The sequence below is a fragment of the Myotis daubentonii genome, chromosome 6, assembly GCF_963259705.1.
Source record: "Myotis daubentonii chromosome 6, mMyoDau2.1, whole genome shotgun sequence".
NCBI lineage: Eukaryota > Metazoa > Chordata > Mammalia > Chiroptera > Vespertilionidae > Myotis > Myotis daubentonii.
This window is the reverse complement of record NC_081845.1, coordinates 11023131-11042996: the sequence shown is the minus strand read 5'-3', so window position 1 is coordinate 11042996 and position 19866 is coordinate 11023131. Positions and strand designations below refer to the sequence as shown.

Below are 19866 nucleotides of genomic sequence, written 5' to 3'. Positions count from 1 at the left end.
GATTCAAATTTCTTTCCATAGTATTTTCTCATTATAGTTATATATTTTATCCCATAAAGAAAGCTAAGGATATTTGCCATTCCTTAACAAATGCCTTTGGAGACAACAATTTTAAGCAAGTTAAGCATGTAGGATTGTCTATTAAGGAAGAAAGTTGAAATGTAAAATATTTCATAAAAGGTAGCTTAATGTTTAAAAATAAATGCACAGATGTACAACAGATACTCTTGAATGTCTCACACGGCAAATGAAATAAGAGAAAGATATGTTAGGAAAGAAAGAAGAAAAGATAAGGAAACATTATACTTGAAGCAATAAATGGCATTTTGAAATGCTATGACAAGCAGCCCTAGGTTATACTCTTTATGATCACAAATTCAGACTTTTTATAGTTTACCAAGATCATAAGAAACGGTTTTAAATTAAAAATAAAATGCACCATTTCTGGAAGGTTAAAAATATTTCTATCTCCCCATCTTAATTTACTGTATAATCTTGGCTAATTTTTGCAGAGTAAAAATATGTATCTTATTTACACATAAAAAGTTGAGAAGCTGTATTTTAACTATTAAATCCACCTTAACTTCTACTTGATTATATAACGTAGGAACTCAGTATATTATCACCCACTGGCAGGCATTGTACACTGAATGAAGACAAAAGCCCACAAATCTACAAGTAAAACATGAAGCTGATAACAGAAACACAGCGTGCACATCTGTTCAGCAGAGGCTAAAAGAGAGCTCAGCCAAAACACACTAAATTATGTTTCTGAAACTCTATTAAACAGAAAATTATTTTAATGTAAATTATGCAGCCAGGTATTTAAAAATAATATGTAATTTTATTAGCATCTTTATTAGCTCTTAAAGAAGTTTTCTGAGAAAGAATGAGTATTTTCTGCAGCTGCTTGTGATGATTACAGCCTAAAGATCTTTGACATGCTAATACTTCCCTGATGGTATATCCCAGTGCCAGCAATGCTGTTATACCCCACCTCTGAGTGACTAAAATAGGCCTTGGACATCTCCTACCATACTTACAGCAGCTCTCATAGGAGGCACCCTCTGCTCCTCCCACACTTGTGGCTCAATTGCACTTTTCACATAAAAAGTAATGAATAAGTGATTTTTAAAAAATATTTTTATTGATTTCAGAGAGGAAGGAAGAGGAAGAGAGAGAGAAACATCAATGATGAGAGAATCATTGATTGGCTGCTTCCTGCACGCCCCCTACTGGGGATCGAGCCCACAACCCGGGCATGTGCCCTTAACCAGAATCGAACCCGGGATCCTTCAGTCTGCAGGCCAAGGCACTATCCGCTGAGCCAAACCGGCTAACTAAGTGATTTTTTAGTTTAAATATATTATATTATGAGAAGCAGTTAGCTCAAATGAACCCATAGCACTATGCCATCAACAATATTTATGTGCATTTATCAAGGAAAACTTTAGATAAGCATTTTAACACTGCTTAATGTACCTCTCCCTTTAGGTCTAATTCTTTGTTTCAATTTTAAGTCAATAACAGAGACTGTAGGAGTGCACAGTATGTGCTGAGGTTAAAAATAAAAATTCAACTTAAATCTAAACCCCGTGTTTAGCAGGGCCATGGCTGATGTAAGTCAGAATTAAGGGCATTTCTTATTTATGTCTTACAGAATAGCTTTTGTGAGGGAAAATTGTTATTGTTCTTAAATATTTTCCCATTTATCTTGCACTTGTCTTTTTCTTCCTTTTCTGTAAGATACTGTTTTTCTTTCTTTTCTTCCTAGGAAGATGATTTCCCCAAAATAAATGTAATAAATTTGCTTCCACTGCATTCTTATTATACTAGTAGATGGATTCTTCAACCCCAGCTTATTTTCATGGGTCATTAGGTTATAATGAAAGCATTATGGTAGCCGTAGTCTAGTAAAACCATCTTCTCCTGCAGTGTTTTTAAAAACCATATAAAATGCACTGTCTAAAACCATGTAAGACTGATCAGCCAAAAAGGACTGATTGACACTGCAATGCTCTGTCCTGATTCACATCTCCAGAAGCAATGATTATCCTTAATGTTACTAACGATGTCCCTCTCTGGGTGTGTTTTTGGGCTTGTCTCTTAGGTATCCCAGTAAGAGGACAGCAAGGTACTCCCGGTCCACCAGGCCCCGCTGGACCTCGAGGGCACCCAGGCCCCTCTGGGCCACCAGGAAAACCAGGCTATGGAAGTCCTGGACCCCAAGGAGAGCCAGGGTTGCCAGGACCACCGGGACCATCAGGCACAGGGAAGCCAGGCACACCGGGACTGCCAGGAAAACCAGGGGAGAGAGGACCTTATGGACCAAAAGGAGATGTTGGACCAGCTGGTTTACCAGGACCACGGGGCCCACCAGGACCACCTGGAATTCCCGGCCCGGCTGGAATTTCTGTGCCAGGAAAACCTGGACAACAGGGATCACCAGGAGCCCCGGGACCCAGAGGCCTCCCTGGAGAAAAGGGTGCTCCGGGAGTCCCTGGTGTGAACGGACAGAAAGGAGACACCAGATACGGTGCGCCAGGCCGTCCAGGTGAGAGGGGCCTTCCCGGTCCTCAGGGGCCCATGGGACCGCCTGGCCCTCCCGGAGTGGGAAAAAAGGGTGAAAATGGGTTTCCAGGGCAGCCAGGCATCAAGGGTGATCGGGGCTTTCCAGGAGAAAGGGGACCGATTGGCCTACCAGGCCCCCAAGGTCCTCCTGGGGAACGAGGACCAGAAGGCATTGGAAAGCCAGGAGCCGCCGGAGCCCCAGGCCAGCCAGGGGTCCCAGGAACCAAAGGTCACCCCGGGGCTCCGGGAATCGCGGGGCCCCCAGGGCCTCCTGGCTTTGGGAAACCAGGCTTGCCAGGCCTTCAGGGACAAAGAGGACCTCCCGGCCTTCCAGGGGGCCCGGGTGCCAAAGGGGAGCAAGGCCCGGCAGGCCGTCCCGGGGAGCCAGGTCTGGCTGGACCCCCTGGGAATGTGGGACCCCAAGGACCAAAGGGCATCCCGGGCCACCATGGAATGCCAGGCCCTAAAGGTGAGGCAGGGCCACCTGGGCTTGCAGGACGCCCTGGGGCTAAGGGAGAAAGGGGTTCCTCCGGCTTAGATGGGAAACCAGGGTACCCGGGAGAACCCGGTCTCGATGGTCCCAAGGGCCACCCAGGGCTGCCAGGACCCAAAGGTGACCCTGGAGTAGAAGGACCTCCTGGTCTCCCAGGCCCTGCAGGCCCCGCAGGAGCGAAGGGAATGCCTGGACACAATGGTGAGGCAGGTCCCAGAGGTGCTCCTGGAATACCAGGCACCAGAGGCCCCATTGGGCCCCCCGGCATTCCAGGATTCCCTGGATCTAAAGGGGACCCAGGGACTCCAGGTCTTCCTGGCCCAGCTGGCATAGCAACCAAGGGCCTCAATGGACCCACAGGGCCACCCGGGCCTCCAGGTCCGAGAGGCCACGCCGGAGAGCCTGGCCTTCCAGGGCCCCCGGGTCCTCCAGGGCCCCCAGGGCAGGCAGTCGCTCCTGAAAGCTTTACAAAGGCGGGCCAAAGGCCCAGTCTTTCCGGGATGCCCCTCGTTAGTGCCAACCAGGGTGTGACAGGAATGCCCGTGTCTGCTTTCACCGTTATCCTCTCCAAAGCTTACCCAGCAATAGGTGCTCCCATCCCATTTGATAAGATTTTGTATAACAAGCAACAGCATTATGACCCGAGAACTGGAATCTTCACCTGCAAGATTCCGGGAATCTACTATTTCTCCTATCATGTGCATGTGAAAGGGACCCATGTCTGGGTAGGCCTGTATAAGAACGGCACCCCCGTCATGTACACGTATGATGAATACACCAAGGGCTACCTGGATCAGGCTTCGGGCAGTGCCATCATTGACCTCGCAGAAAATGACCAGGTGTGGCTCCAACTGCCCAACGCCGAGTCCAACGGCCTGTACTCCTCTGAGTACGTGCACTCATCTTTCTCAGGATTCTTAGTGGCCCCGATGTGAGCAAATTCGCACCAAGCTAATATAAATCTGCTTGAAAAGGCATTCCCCAACGTCGCCCGCCCCACAAAATGCGTATGGACGTAGGCTGAAAAAGATAGCAGTCATTTCAATACAGATTTGAGCTTTCAGACCAACAAGTTTTCCCTCTGAAAAGCGAGCAGCAATGGTAACCAATAGGAGAAGACCCTGTCAAATTCCTAGTCAGCAGTCCGAAGACATTTCAAGTTTTCTGTGAAGTCCTTCAGTACTTAAAAATCTCACCATAAAAGTCCTGCTAAGCCGAAATACAAAATGATCACAAAACCCTGATCTGTGATGCTACATTACGTTAAATTTGATTTCAGAATGTCAGCATTTCCTTTTAAAATAAGCCTGTTTTCTAACAGTTAACAGAACTTCTAGGAAACATTTAAGAGGTATATCTGTATAGGACTTAAATACTTGAATATTCAAATTTAGAAGACATTATATATCATAGGATCTTTCTGATGGTGCATTACTCAAAGGCTTAAATGGCCCCTTGTGAAAAAATCTATTCATATATAGAGGTGCGTATAGATTTTTTTATGGCTCTCATAAAAAACACACAAAATATAATGTTAAAATTAACCAGAAATGCAAGGTGCTTTAGTTATGAACCTTTACAAACTTTTCTGTGATTGCAGAAAAGCTTTCTATATACCCTTCACAACTTGGAAGTTGGTGTCTGATCTAATGTATTTATTTAACACAAGTATAATTAATTTGATTTAATTCCTTTACTGAGTTTTATATCAGATGATTTTGTGGGTTTACAGTATGTACCTTGTGCCTCCCATTCCAGTGAAATTATACCTAATGTCAAAGGTTTCAAAATCTGCCTAGAAATGAAAAGACATTATTTATTTATGCTCTGTACTGTATTTTTATATTGCTGTTTAAAAGTCATAAGCTGTACCTCACTTACGAAAGCACGAAATGTTTTACCTACTCCTTATTTACAATGCAATAAAATAACATCCGTAGATTTCTGTGCGGAATTTATTTGCCAGTAGCAATTTGCAATTCTCCACCATTCTTTTAAGGCTCTTCATTTTACAAAGCTAATAAAAAGTAAAACAATGAAGTGGTGGGTGGCTTCACAGTTGTCAAGGATACGCCTCTCCACTGGAGATGGGCATTCCCACACACCCGGGCACGGAGTGTACCTGTGACCCCCTCAGCACCACACGTGACCCACAAGCCAGTGAAGGACGGGTGGCTGGGAGAGAAAAGTGAGGTAATCACCCCCGATCAGCGATTTTCTTCTGGGAGGGAAAGAAAGAGGTGGCAGAGAAATATGTAATTTGAACAAATATTCTGCAATTACAATTTGTTGCCTTGATGTGTTTTTAGTCATAATATTTAGGATTATTTTGATGGCTTAAATTACATTAAAAGGCAAGAAATGTTTATGTCAATCAAAAGGCAATATTTTTCCTGACTGTTTTGGCTCAGTTGGTTGGAGCATCCCCCCATACACCAAAAGGTGGCAACCTAATCTCAGTCTCTCTCAATCTCTCCCTCCCCTCCCTTCCCCCTCTTCCCCCTGCCTTTCTCTGCCAAAAAATAAATAAAAAGGGGGGCAACATTTTTCTAAGCTCAAAAAGTACTGCTCTTGCGCATCTATCAGCCACCCACTGGCTGAATCAGGACAGTCTGGTTGAGGTCACCAGGATCACATACTATAAAGGCATCTCTATTCCTTAGCAGTAACGTGTGTATCTCAAGCAAACCTGTGAACAGAACCATGAAACCCTGGGCTCGGGTTGGTGATATCTCTGCCCTCATTCTGGGTCAGCTAGGCAAAAACAATGGCATTTTCACTTTTTCCAAACTGTAACAGGTTACAGGTGTCACCAGCCCTATTCCCAAATCAGGAAAGGGCCACACCAGAACTTCAGTTCTGGAGAATGGACCAAACGACCCCATTGACAGTTATGCAAAAGACGGCACAGCTCAAAATGTTGGCAATTATGGCCATGAGACAGGTATAAACAAAAGGACCTTTTAAATGGTACAAACTTTATAGTGATATTTAGGATCAAATTAAGTCCCAATTAAAGAACGCAGCAGATTAGGTAATGTCTAAGTAATTCACTAAACGCATAGCATTTAACATCTATTAGAAAGTATTCACATTACTCACCCCTAAAAGCTGACATCTTATAATTGTGTTGAATACCAGCAACTATATCCTTCCAAAAATCAAATGTTTTCTGACCATTGTTCTTCTAAAAAAAAAAAAAAATCCAAATGTAACATATCCAATAATTCTTTTTTACGCATAATAGAAAATACTTGGCAAACAATTACAATATTACTGTATTCGAAAATAGGGACTTATTTTCAGAAAACATACTGGGTTAATAAACTTATCATTCTTAAAAATCATCCATGAAAATTATTGCTACAAAGATGTGTATACACACACACAACTATATTAATATAACTCATATAACCGAAATCAAGTAAAAATTTCCACTCATTAGAAAGCATGGAAATTACAGGATATTTTAAACACGGGAGTAAATTTATAGCCTCTGAGACAGAATGTGTTACTCTGTGTACAATGGCATCAATGGGGCTATGAAACCTGAAACCATAAACCTGGTTACTTTAGAATTCAGTGCACATGTACCTGAATTTCAATATGAAAGAGCAGCAAGTCTCTGTAGGAGGCATGAAGGAGATTCCAAGTCCAGAATGTAAATCATTTTTAAAAAAATATATTTTATTGATCTTTCACAGAGAGGAAGGGAGAGGGATAGAGAGTTAGAAACATCGATGAGAGAGAAACATCGATCAGCTGCCTCCTGCACACTCCCCACTGGGGATGTGCCCGCAACCAAGGTACATGCCCCTGACCGGAATCGAACCTGGGACCCTTGAGTCGCAGGCCCATGCTCTATCCGCTGAGCCAAACTGGTCAGGGCCGTGAATCATTTTTATTAAGACTTTTTTAAACCAGAAAGCAAGTAAACATTACATTGAAACACACAACCCTACAACCATTTGCTCCCTTGGAAATATTAAGCAGTGTTTCCATCTAAACGAAGACCAACTACTAGATATTTGTATTTATTATAAAAACTCCAAAACATTTAAAGACTGATACATTTGCTGGTAGTCACTATGAAATGAGAAACTGTCTCTATTTCCTCTCAATAACAATTTCTACAAACATACCAGAACTAATGCTCTACAGAAACTGTCATAAACACACGACAGTAATTCTGAGTAAAAAATAAACCATTACCTGTGTTCTAAAATAAACATGATCACTGTGATTTTAAAAGATAACGTATGCAAAAAGGAAAGTGATTCTGACATAAAGCCAGTTTATGTTCATAGGTCTTAAATTCTAAGTATAAACTGATATAACTATGCCGAAACCGGTTTGGCTCAGGGGATAGAGCGTCGGCCTGCGGACTAAAAGGTCCCAGGTTTGATTCCGGTCAAGGGCATGTTCCTTGGTTGCGGGCATATCCCCAGTAGGAGATGTGCAAGAGGCGGCTGATCGATGTTTCTCTCTCATCGATGTTTCTAACTCTCTATCCCTCTCCCTTCTTCTCTGTAAAAATATCAATAAAATATATTGAAAAAAAATCAATAAAATATATTTTAAAAAAATTTTTTAAAAAAACAAAAAACTGATATAACTAGAAATCTATTTAATTTTGATACACATTACAAAAAAGTGTATATGCATTAAACTATGCTCAAAATGATTCATTTTAAAATTTCATCTCATGTTCTCTCATTTTACATTATTTAGAATGCTTAAGGACATGTCGAATTTTCTTAATTACCTTTACTTTTTTATTGGTAGTACAACAAAGAAAATATTTTTCCAGATGCAAGTTCTTTTTTTTATTGCTTTAAAAAAGCAAGTAAGCATTTACTGAACTGACATTAATCAATAATTTTGCATATTTTCTTTTTGTGTTATTTCCCTTGTCGATTCTAGAAGTTGAAAGCAAAATAAAACACTCCTATTCTATTCTTTTGTTTCATTTAAAAGCAGTGAGCTTCTATTCCAAAACGAGACTATATTATCTGAAGAAGCAAATAGTCAATACGCATTGTTTCTGATCCACCCCTCAAAATATGAAATCTAAAATGGGTGTGTGTGACCTGAGCCACAGAAAACTGAGACAAGGAATAGGCACCATTTTTTTTTTTTTTTTTTTTTTTTTTTTTGCTGGCACATGGGACCAATCAGTAGAAAATGCAGAGTTAAAGCCACACTGTAGACTTGAAGATGTCTATGTAAGAATGTTTAAACCTGTAGAAATTTTTTATGAGAGTTCGAGCCAAATTGATGACATATGGGGGAACAAGATCTCCAATGCTCTGGAGAATGGAGTTTTGCAACTTCTTTAATGCATTTGAAATTAATGAGGAAACAAGGAAGATTACATGGAGTTGGGAGAAAGCAAGGTGGGGACTGGATTACAGGGTAGTTAACAAGGTCATGTGCTCTCTTAAGGGTGGCTACAGTTTATTTCAAAGGTGTGTTAACCTAGATGCACAGAAACAATAGACAGGGCTTGCTTAAGGCCAAGATAAACCTTTTACTAAAAAATTATATGCGTGGGGCATGTCAACCACCATAACCTGCCCAGTAAGAATGTATGCAGATGCCAAGTTCTGTATTTTTCCCTAGACTTTTGCACCCCCTGCTGGAGAACAGATTTATCCTCCCTGTGGGGAAAAATGGTCACTGCTTATTTAACTTTCCAAAAACATTTTGGCCAGATTCTCTGTGTTTCTTCCTCAGTCTCCTCTGAAACCACAAAGAGGAAATTGAGTAAAATCTCCACTCAAAAGACATATACTGGTTTATATGTACATCACAGTTTTCTAAAATATGAAAAAAAAAAGTTTTCACCTTTGTTAAAGAGTCCACCACTCTGGCACACAGAAGAGCTCCTGGCAGGTCAAAGTAGTTATCATAAAAATAATACTTTCCTGAAAAAGAACAAAATTTTAAACTGGAAACAAATTCATGCTGAAATTATTAGAGGGAACATCTCAGACTATTTTTTATTCTTAAGAAAGGTTAGGAAGGGCTTTGCCAGAAATCTAGAGGAAAAGGAAGATGATATCCCACATACATTTCTGCCCCCGCTCTCCTATTCTGTACCACACCATATTCCAGGGCCCCCCAACCAGACAGTGGGCAAAGTTCATTACCCTGTACATTATCTTATTTCTTGCCTGTGGCACCAGAGTGACCTGCTGATCCTGATGGCTAGCTGTCCTAAGCACCATAAACCTGTGTATCCTTAGAGCATCATTGCCAGGTGTATACTCCTTTTTTCCATCCCCTTCCTCTCCCTTGGTGGGCATTAAGAGATGAAATTCAGTTTATGAGTTGAATATTGATGTGTCTTGTTTGGAGTCTAATAAACAACTCAGGAGTTTAATGAGAAGGGCTCACTGACTTCCACCCACAAGGCCAGGGGCTGATGTCACTCAGCTGTCAACCATGGGCTGGCCTGTGTGCATAGTGAGGCTTAGTCAGCCTTGACCTATTAACTGGGCCAGGCTGCTGTCAATGCTTCTCCCAGCACCAAAGCCCTGAGACTGTACTGTATGAAGGCGTCACCCTCCACCTGCTGACAGAACAGACGGCTCACTGGGAATGAAGTGGTTGGTGAGCTCAAGAAAGCAAGCCTCTGAATCAAGACCGAGTCCCTTAACCATTAAGCTCTGTACACAGAAATACCTTTCCCCAAGAATCCACTGCCAATACTGTTCTCTTTGCAAACTACACACTTTCAGTGATCATGGAACACAGGCGCATGAGTGAAACCACTGAGGGGAAGAGAACAATTTATGTTATCCTAAGTCTCACTTCCGCAGATGAGTGAAATCTCCATTTAAAAATGAGGAAAGTGATGTTAACAGTGGCTTAGGAATTGACTAGATCTCTTTATCCAGCAAGTAACAGTCAATATGATCCAGGCCTGGTTCCTTATGATTGCCACTACACCAAGCTGTTTCCACATAATCTACCCGTTTGTGGGAGAAAAGCTCAAAAGAACTTGGTCTCTGGTAATCGGTTGGTAAGGAAAACCATCCTTATGCCAACATCCTGGAAAGGGATTATAAGAAAACATTAGTGCTTGAAATGCCCTAAATATACTGGTAGGGAAAGCACTTCACAACTCTCTATTTAACTCGGAGATAAATGGACTCAATATACAAAGAAAGGGCATGTAAAGAAACATGCTATTGGGCCATATTAATCAACATTTTAAACCTGCATATCCTTAGAGCATCTGTACTTCTAGGAGTTCACCCTGGATGTACTTACAAAACTGAAAACTGTACACGTATGAAAAATGTGACTGCAGGCTTGTCTGTAATGGCCGAACATCAGACACACGTCCATGTCCCCCATCAGGGGACTGATAAAATAAATCGTGATTCAGGCCCTGGATGCCAGATTTTAAAAGAATGAGGTAGCCGAAACCGGTTTGGCTCAGTGGATGGAGCGTCGACCTGTGGACTGAAGGGTCCCAGGTTCGATTCTGGTCAAGGGCATGTGCCTGGGTTGCGGGCATATCCCCAGTAGATGTGCAGGAGGCAGCTGATCGATGTTTCTCTCTCGTCGATGTTTCTAGCTCTCTATCTCTCTCCCTTCCTCTCTGTGAAAAATCAATAAAATATATTAAAAAAAAAAAAGAATGAGGTACATCCGTGTGTGTGCTGATGTGACAGGATCACTAAGATGTAAGCTACAAAGAGCAAAGTACAGAAAATGTATGATCCCTGTGGTATAATTTTTAAAAAATAAGCTTTGGGAAAGGGGAATTTTGAGGGGCAGGGGTTGGACATAATTTCTCTTCATGTTATTCCTTTCTATACTTTTTAAATCTCCTAAGCATATGATCACATTGTTGTTGTTTTTTTTAATGTAAATAATGTTTAACTGGGTTGTAGAACCACAGGCCATTTTTCTTCTTTTATATATCTCTACACTAAAAAAATAAGAGTATATTTTTCCATTGATTTCTAAAGAGAGTGGAAGGGAGGGGGAGAGACACAGAGAAACATCGATTGGTTGCCTCCCGAATGCACCTGACCAGGGCCAGGATCAAGCCTGCAACCAAGGCACATGCCCTTGACTGGATTTGAACCCGGGACCCTTCAGTCTGTGGGCCGACGCTCTATCCACTGGGCCAAACCGGCTGGGTTAGTATTGTTTCTTAAAAGCATTAGCTTCTTAGTATTTTGTAGAAACAACAGGCCTCTGTTATGTCACCGCCCGACCACCAGGCACCTGGAGTGAAAACAGTTCCCTAACCAACCCAATGAAGAGCAGATAACCTTCCAGGCCATCCTCAGCGGCTCCTGGGCAAATTCAGCACCAGAAGAAGCTGCTGGTTCCCCCTGGAGAACGGGCGGAGCGGTGAGTACACAGCTGGCTCAGAGTGGGCGAATGTCCTTTGGCAGCTGGGAAATACTTTATTCTTTAAAACACTCCCCGTTACTGAATGGATGTCAGAACTTAGCTGTGTGCCTCGCTTCTCTGGGTTATTTACCACCACCTGTACCTGGAGAGACAACAATTCTCCATCCCCCCTTGGCTAAAAGGCTATCTGCCCATTTAACTTCCGCTAGTTATTCTGAGCTGACATGTGCGAAAGCATTCTATGCCTAACTCTAACCCCAATGGGAAGTCTCGGCATTGCCTATCAACTTACTTTATCAAGAATACTCATACTTCCTGCAATTTTCATCTCTCCACAAAAACAAAGCTCTCAAAAGACTGCAAATGTAACAAAGAAAGGAAATACAATCAAGATAAGGACTATTTCCAGGTTATTACATTTTCTAAAAGAGAACAGATGCATTTCAAAACTGTAGTGTAGGAGAAAATGGCAAAAAAAAAATTAGGAAAAATGAAAAACCAGTAATCATGACTTTTAGTAAGGTCTGGTTATAACAATGTTTTACTTTATGCACACCGATGTCTGTAAAAAATTTCTGAAAAATCTTTTCATGTGTACCCATGGTGAAGCTCTTTAAAGACTGGGAAAAAAATGCATACAATCATTTAAAATAAAGAAAAAGAAAAGATGAAGGGAAAAGAGACTAGAACTGGCAGTAAGAAGGAAAACTCTAGCCCGGCTAGCACGGCTCAGTAGTTGAGCGTCAACCTATGAACCAAATCATGGTTCGATTCCTGGTTAGGGCACATGCCTGGGGTTGCGGGCTCGAAACCCAGGGTGGGGCATGCAGGAGGCAGCTGATCAACGATTCTCTCTCATCATTGATGTTTCTATCTCTCTCACCTTCTCCCTTTCTCTCTGATATATTTTTTTAAAAACTGAAGGAAAATTTTAGAAAAGAGAAAGAAGTGAGAATGGAGAAATAAAAGTAAGGCTTGAGCCCATAACAAACTGATAAAAATACAGATTGCTAAGGGATGTATTACTCCTAAGTGCTATTCTTTTTCCTCTAGAACAAGTGCTAGAAAAGGAGTATCAACAAAACCTTAATTAACATAGAACCAACTGCTAAAGAAAAATCAGACAGACGTGGAAGAAAAATACATCCTATTTCTATAAAACCGCAGTTGCTTCCTTGTGCGTCATGCCTAGCAGGACACGACAAAGGCCTTCTTCATGTCCTCATGAAGCAGGTTCAGGGTCCAAAAGAAAAGGAGAGGGGATGGCAGTGCTGTCCACGTGAGACATACCTGATCGGAAAGCCATCCCAGTGTCAGACATGAAGTACTTCCACTCCCTCCCGCTGTACTCCTTGGCCAGCTCCTCGGGGGCCAGCATCCTGGTGCCGTGGCTAGCCCTGGTTGGGGGAGATGAGGGACACTGCTCGTCAATGGCTCCCTTGAACACCCCTCCCTCCAGCCTTGCTATTGTGGATCCCTTCTAAAGTTAACAAAAGTTTTATTTGTTTCTGTTTTCAATTGGATGACTTCCCCATTTAGGAATCTGTAAGGCATTTCTCTTGACAGCTCTAGCTCTTCATTCATCCACCAACAAGCAAGTGATCAGTAGCAGCTCACAAAGTGGACCTATAACATAGAAACTATAACCTATAATCTCTCTGGAAGGAATATGACACGACCCTTTCCTAAGAAACGGTCATGTAACTGTGAAGATAAGATGAGCCTAACTGGAACAATTCAAAAACAACTGTGTGGACTGGGTCAGGGAGCAGGAGAGAAAAAGCAGCAGGTAGGAGAGTTAGCGTGCGAGCTGCACCAGGTCCACAGGAGAGGGGGGAGGAGCCTGGCACCTGGGGGTGGCCAGCTGGTGGGCACAGGAGACTGTGAAGATGAGCGAGCATCCTGCCCATTCAAGGACATAACGTAGCTAAAAATACAATGGGTGGCAGTAAGATAAATGTGACAAAACTTGGACCAGCAAGACAGGATGTAGCTATTTCCTGTGCTCACAATATTGCCCTTGCATCAGTTGGTCCGGAGGAAAGCCTCTTAGCCTATAGAGAAACAGCTGTTATTTTATGTAGTTTATTATAAGACATGATAATGCTAGAGAGTATCATTTTTTCTTTGCTTGGGGTTATGATAGCAAAGCAAAATTAAGGAGAAAAGAAACGGTGGAAAAATCACAAATAGGTTCCTTTTTGTAAGGAGGTTAATGTTCTAGAAAGTGGTATGTAGCGATGGGAGAATCCTGAGTGGGAACTATGATAAGACAAGGAAGCTCCTATATTCAACGGAAGCAGGCATCAAGGAGAAAAGCTCAGTTCAGGAGAAGCTGCAGGGTAGCTAGAACTTGAATGGAGAGGGTCAGACTTGCAGGAGGGGTGTGGCGAGGGGAGATGAACTGACATAACAATGAAAGAAAGAAGCAAAACTATGGATGCTTTCCATTCTTTAACTCCAGGATTTGAGATAGACAAGTACATTGTGCTAAAATGATAGCAAAGTTAAAGGTCAAAGTCAAAGCTACACTGTGTGTATGTATGTAAATATAGATATAGATACATGCATACATACACTCTATCTCTGTTGCCCAAGGGAAAACATGCAAATGAATAACAAAATAATCAGAAGTGGGGCCACACCAACAGCTGTAGCTAGAGGCACCTTAAGGGAAAGTTGGGGGAGAGCAAGAATTTGTAATGTGTAAAAAAATATGATATATCAAAAGGGAGAGTATGTATAAGAAGTAACCTGCTCTGAGCACCCTCTCCTTGGACTCTTAGTATAAACTAGAGGCCCAGTGCACGGATTGCAAGAGGGCACAGGCTAGGCTGAGGGACCCCACTAGTGCACGATCAGGGCCTGGAAGGGACCACAGGAGGGCTCCAGGGCGTGTCCAGCCCATCTCACCCAGTCCTGATTGGCCAGACCCCAGCAGCAAGCTAATGTACCGGTCAGAGCATCTGCCCCCTGGTGGTCAGTGCATGTCATAGTAACTGCTCAAATGGTTGAACAGTCAGACACTTAGCATATTAGGCTTTTATTATATAGGATAGTAAATCGCACAGCTGCATGGCCATGCTGACATACTGTACTATCAGCATTGGGGGAAAGATAGATGCTCACTCCGTGATCCCTCTGTAAGGCTCTGAGCAGTGACAGCAACTGCTTCTCAAATGCATGCCCTACTTTTACCAACACTCAAAGGGTTGGGCTCACCCTGAAAGGAGGGAAGGGAAGGGAGGCAGCAGTGAGTGCAGGAGAGACTGAGGAAGATTTGAACAGTCTGAAAAACCTTCCAGAAGGAGCTGGGGTACCACAGAATCCTGCATGATGGGGGCAAATTTGGATAAATGGAGGAAGAGAAGTGTGCGCAGACCATAAACTCCTATCCCATATCCATTCTGTCCTTCGACCTTAATAAAAATAAGTCCTACTTTATTCCAGGTACCTATGTACCCACCTAACATAATGTAATTCCCAAGCGCCTTTGCAGTAAGGGTGGGCAATGACGGGAAGCAAGTTATTAACATTCTCCTGTATTTCCTGCAAGTATTTCTAATGAGCTAAATTTAAAGAAACTAGATGTCGAAGCCTAATGCTCAGATTTGTTATTTAAATGGCTCAAAGGATTCATACAAAGATATGCAGGCACACAGATGATCTATCACAGTGATGGCGAACATTTTGAGCTCGGCGTGTCAGCATTTTGAAAAACCCTAACTTAACTCTGGTGCCGTGTCACATATAGAAATTTTTTGATATTTGCAACCATAGTTAAACAAAGACTTATATTTTTGATATTTATTTTATATATTCAAATGCCATTTAACAAAGAAAAATCAACCAAAAAAATGAGTTCGCGTGTCACCTCTGACACACGTGTCATAGGTTCACCATCATTGAGATTCTATCATCTGACTAAAATAATGATCTTATTTAAGTACTAGTGGCCCGGTGCATGAATTTGTGCATACTGGAAGGAAATTAATTAGAAGAAATATTTTAATATTGCTATTCACCTTTTCTCTATAATAGAAATGTCAACCAAATTCACAATCAACAATAACAGATCAAAACACACGCATGCGATTGGTGCCAGTGAGAGCTTTATATGTATCATGCATGCGCGAGTCAACTTAGCCTTTTATAGATACAGAAAAAACTTGCTTAATCAGACCTGCTTTCTGACTTAGCTAAACTTTTTCCAGCCCAGTGAAGCACCCCAACTTCTCTTTCAGGTAATTGTCAGCAACACAGCAGTAAATATCAACATGAAGCAAATTATTACTGTAGATACCGCAGGGAGAACAAAGGGTGAAATATTTAACTGCAGCAGTGTTTGACTATATTCTGCGCAGTAAGAAAATCTGAAGTCATTTTCAAGGTCCACTATTTCTTGCTTCTTTTCAGTTGGGTCAAGTTTCTAAATCTCCGTTTTCCGGCTAATGAAAAGAAAATAGGATTCCACCAAGTCTCCTATCTACCTACTCCAGGACTTCTGTGAGGATCAAATGAGATGAGGCACGGGAAAACGCTTCACAGACATTTGGTTAAAGTGTAAAATGTTTCCGCCTGTGTTCCTGGGCTGAAGAAACTCCAAGGAGGCTAGTCGCTAGGGAGAGGAAGCCGGGCGTTGCTATGTGACGCCATTACCCAGATGGACACTAAGCATATTAGCCATATATATATATATATATATATATATATATATATATATATATATACCTTAACAATAAAATATTACAGAGTAATAAGTGTCCTGAAAAGAGTAAAGTCTTGACTTCACAACTACATTTTATTACCTGAGGACCGTGCCATTATCTGCAAGTTTAATGAAGTTTCCATCTTCCAGATCCAAGGCCAAGCCCTTGCAACTAAAACAGAAATGTTTGATTCTCAATCAATTCATGCATTTACCTAACTCAAAAGATAATAATTTATATGTTCAAAAAGTCACAATGCAAAAAAGGCATTCTCCCATCCAGGGGAATGATACGTTAATCATACAGTTAAGAATATCCAAGAACTCTAAAATTAAATATCATCCACAGAGAAAGTATATAAAGAAAACTGTTATGTGAACAAATGAAGGACAGCATGTTTACTTTCTAAAATTCTTAAACTTTTAAAAAGAGAAATACAAACTCAAAGAGAAGCAAAAATGAACCTCATTGCATATCTCTGTTAAAAAGTGAAAATGGTGCCCTGGCTCGGTGGCTCAGTTGGTTGGAGCATTGTCCTGAACACTAAAAGGTTGTAAGTTCAAATCCTGGTCAGGGCAGATACTTAGGTTGTGGATTTGATTCCCAATTGGGGAGTGTCTGGGAGGCAACCGATCCATGTTTCTCTCTCACATCTTTCTTTCTTTCTTTCTTTCTTTCTTTCTTTCTTTCTTTCTTTCTTTCTTTCTTTCTTTCTTTCTTTCTCTCTTTCTCTCTCTCTCTCTCTCTCTCTCTCTCTCTCTCTCTCTCTCTCTCTCTCCCCCCCCTCCCCCATTCCTTTCTCTCTTAAAGAAAAATCAATGAAAAACACATCCTTGGGTGAGGATTTTTTTAAAAGTGAAAATGTTTTTATTAAATAACACACACACACACACACACACACACACACATTCATATTCTGCAAGTTCAGATCTTAGCCAGAGTTTTTCCTTACTCTTTAGAATTTGCCTTAATTTAGGTCAGATTATAAAACTGGTCTTTTGGGCAAGGTATATTATTGAAAACAACTAAAAGAAAGTCAAATATTAAGTTTGGGGAGAAAAATGGATACAGATGCATTATTATAAATAATAAAAGCAAGGAGTTATAATAGCCAATAAATACCAAGGGAATTAAACAAAAAATGGCAGGTACTTTAGAAGTATGATTTACTTTGGTCCATAGTAAAATTTCCAGAGTCAGCAGATTCATATAGTAAAATGTTTCTGCTTCTCCTTTACAAAAGAGTTTGAATAACAAAGGGCTAACCAAACATTGGAGGAATGCATAACGGAGGAACACCGTTGCTTTAGGATTTTTCACGTGTTTTAGGATTATTATTAATTTTCAACTAAACAATGTAAAGTGGTCTAACAGGATTATCGTTTGGTTTTGTCATCTAAATGAGGAAGAAAGACAAAGGAAGCTTGAGAATCCTAACCCAGAAAGGGAATAAGAGTCTTAGACAAAGGAATGTCTGTCCAATTACAGAAAAACCAAATGTCCTAATTCAGATACTTATCCAAAACATGACTCTTCTTCTGCTATACTTCTGTATTTGAAGAGCAATAAAACAAAACTTTTTTAAAGATAAAATTTCAGAGATAGCTCTTAAAACCTCCAAAACTCTTAATAATGACAAATTTAACCATGTGAAAATATCCACATTAGTCACATGCCCTCTTGGCTTGTTTTCATATTTGAGTCTAAACTTAAAGTAGAAAGGACATTCATTCATTAAACATAAAATTTTTTAGTAGAGAAGGCATCTTGTCCTGTGACTCAATTTCACATTTCACTTTCTGCCTCCATAGAAGAGGAGGCATTAAAGGCTTATCAGCAACAATTAGAAATCAGAAGGGATGTGCAAACCTTGAAAACAAGGACCTACCAGAAGTCCCAGTCCTCCGGAGTCACAGTGAGCAATTCCTTGTCATATCCTTTCTCCTTGACCAGGAACTGAGCAAAGCTATCATAAATGAGCTGTAGACAAAGGGAAAGAAAAAAGAGAGGTTAAATATAAAATTCACTATTCATTCTGAATTTCACAGACCTGAAGACCGGATGGAATCACTCACGGGGCAGTGGGGGAAGGGAAGATCTTAATTATAAGGCTCTTCAGTTTAATGCCCTTCACAAGCCATTAAACCACCCCTACGAACCCCCTAGTACCTGTAGTGTCTTTTTTTTTCCTCCAAAATTGTACCATCATCAGTATACAATTATACAACCAAGGACAATTACTCATCTTTCTCCTGAATTCCAAGGGAATGGAGATCATTAGGACTTGGCAAAGCGCCCTGACCAGTTTGGCTCAGTGGATAGAGCGTCGGCCTGTGGACTGAAGGGCCCCAGGTTCGATTCCGGTCAAGGGCATGTGACTTGGTTGCAGGCACATCCCCAGTAGGGAGTATGCAGGAGGCAGCTGATCGATGTTTCTCTCTCATCGATGTTTCTGACTCTCTATCCCTCTCCCTTCTTCTCTGTAAAAAATCAATTAAAAAAAAAAGACTTGGCAAAGCTTTGTAAACTTATTCAACACATGACGGAGACAATGAACATATTGACCGCTTTATGATCACATCTATGCTTGGTCCAGCCTTGCCGAAAGGCCCCACCTCCGGTGGTAAAGTTAATTCTTGTATCAGGGCCACGAAGTGGAGGTTGCCCCAGTGGCCCAGCCCACGTCACAAAGCTAAAGCTAAGTGTTCTCTGCTTCTCCTCTGTAGTCACCTTCTTTTGGAAGAAATATTGTTAAAAACCACTGTCATGTTAGAGCCAAAAAAAGAAAAAAGAAAAGAAAGACTTAGAAGAAGTAGTGGCCAAAGAATCAAGTAGTAAAGAAAAACCACCCAGAGCTTTGTCTACAGCTCACCTATAATAGCGTTGCTCAGCCTGCACTTACGGGAACACACCTGTAAGGAAACCAGCATATACCAATCGCAATCCTCCAACTCCGGTTTAGCTTACCTTACCTGTCAGGAATCCCTGACCTCCTGGCCAGTCATGTTCTGTTTCTGTGTTGCCTCCTCTAATGCTCTCTCAGCTCACTCTTGCCCAAAACCCTTCTGGGGGAGCGGTCCACTGCTGGGAGCACTGTACCCCAACCCATGGATTGTTTTCTCTTGAATACAGGACATCAAATGGGTTACCTAATTGTTTCAGTCTTGTAATTTGACACAAAGGCGTCTCAAAGAGAAATACACATGGGCACCAGGCAGGTGATTCCCGAGGAGGAATCTGCAACCTCCACCAGGTACAGGAAATACCTCTCATTTTTCCACCATAAGAAAAACAGGAAAAAGAGCAACAGAAGCCTCCACAAAGCAGCAAAGCAACAAAAATGCTTTGCTGGTCGTTAACAGATCTGACTTCTCACCAACAACGAAATCCCAGCTTTTGGAGTGAAATATCTGTTTTGTCTTTAAAGAGCTGGCTCAATTTTCCAAGAACTGTGCATACCAAACAGAAAGCAGGCAAAGGGTGGATGGAGGTCTACACCAGCCCCAACCCATTCTCCTCCAGAGTGTTCTTGGGCCAGCATCACATGCACTTGAGCCTGAGGCAGACTGTGGTCGGGGGTCCGGACTCAGCCGTGTGTCTGGCCCACACTGAGCGGCCTGACCCTCCTCTGCAGATGCTAAGCCAAGACACGTTTGTCAGCATGGGATGGCGCGGGGGAAGCAAGGACAGACAGGCAAAGGAGAGGGAGAAGAC

General features: G+C 41.7%; 2 protein-coding genes across 5 annotated transcripts in view; one reads left to right on the top strand and one right to left on the bottom strand.

Annotated features, from left to right (window-relative positions):
- Window positions 1-4703, top strand: part of COL10A1 (collagen type X alpha 1 chain) — a 33437-nt gene extending 28734 nt beyond the window's left edge. For both annotated transcript variants that reach the window (XM_059700111.1, XM_059700112.1), the window contains exon 3: window positions 2111-4703. In XM_059700111.1, the coding sequence (XP_059556094.1) occupies window positions 2111-3999 (1889 nt within the window). In that variant the 3' untranslated portion in view covers window positions 4000-4703. The remainder of the gene's footprint in view (window positions 1-2110) is intronic.
- NT5DC1 (5'-nucleotidase domain containing 1) overlaps window positions 1-19866 on the bottom strand; it is a 106627-nt gene that overhangs the window by 83459 nt on the left and 3302 nt on the right. For 2 of the 3 annotated variants that reach the window (XM_059700116.1, XM_059700114.1), the window contains exons 2-6: window positions 18041-18132; window positions 16252-16323; window positions 12734-12840; window positions 8912-8991; window positions 6167-6251 (exon numbers count right to left, since the gene is read on the bottom strand). In XM_059700116.1, the coding sequence (XP_059556099.1) occupies window positions 6167-6251; window positions 8912-8991; window positions 12734-12840; window positions 16252-16323; window positions 18041-18132 (436 nt within the window). The remainder of the gene's footprint in view (window positions 1-6166; window positions 6252-8911; window positions 8992-12733; window positions 12841-16251; window positions 16324-18040; window positions 18133-19866) is intronic. The other variant, XM_059700115.1, reaches the window with a different exon arrangement.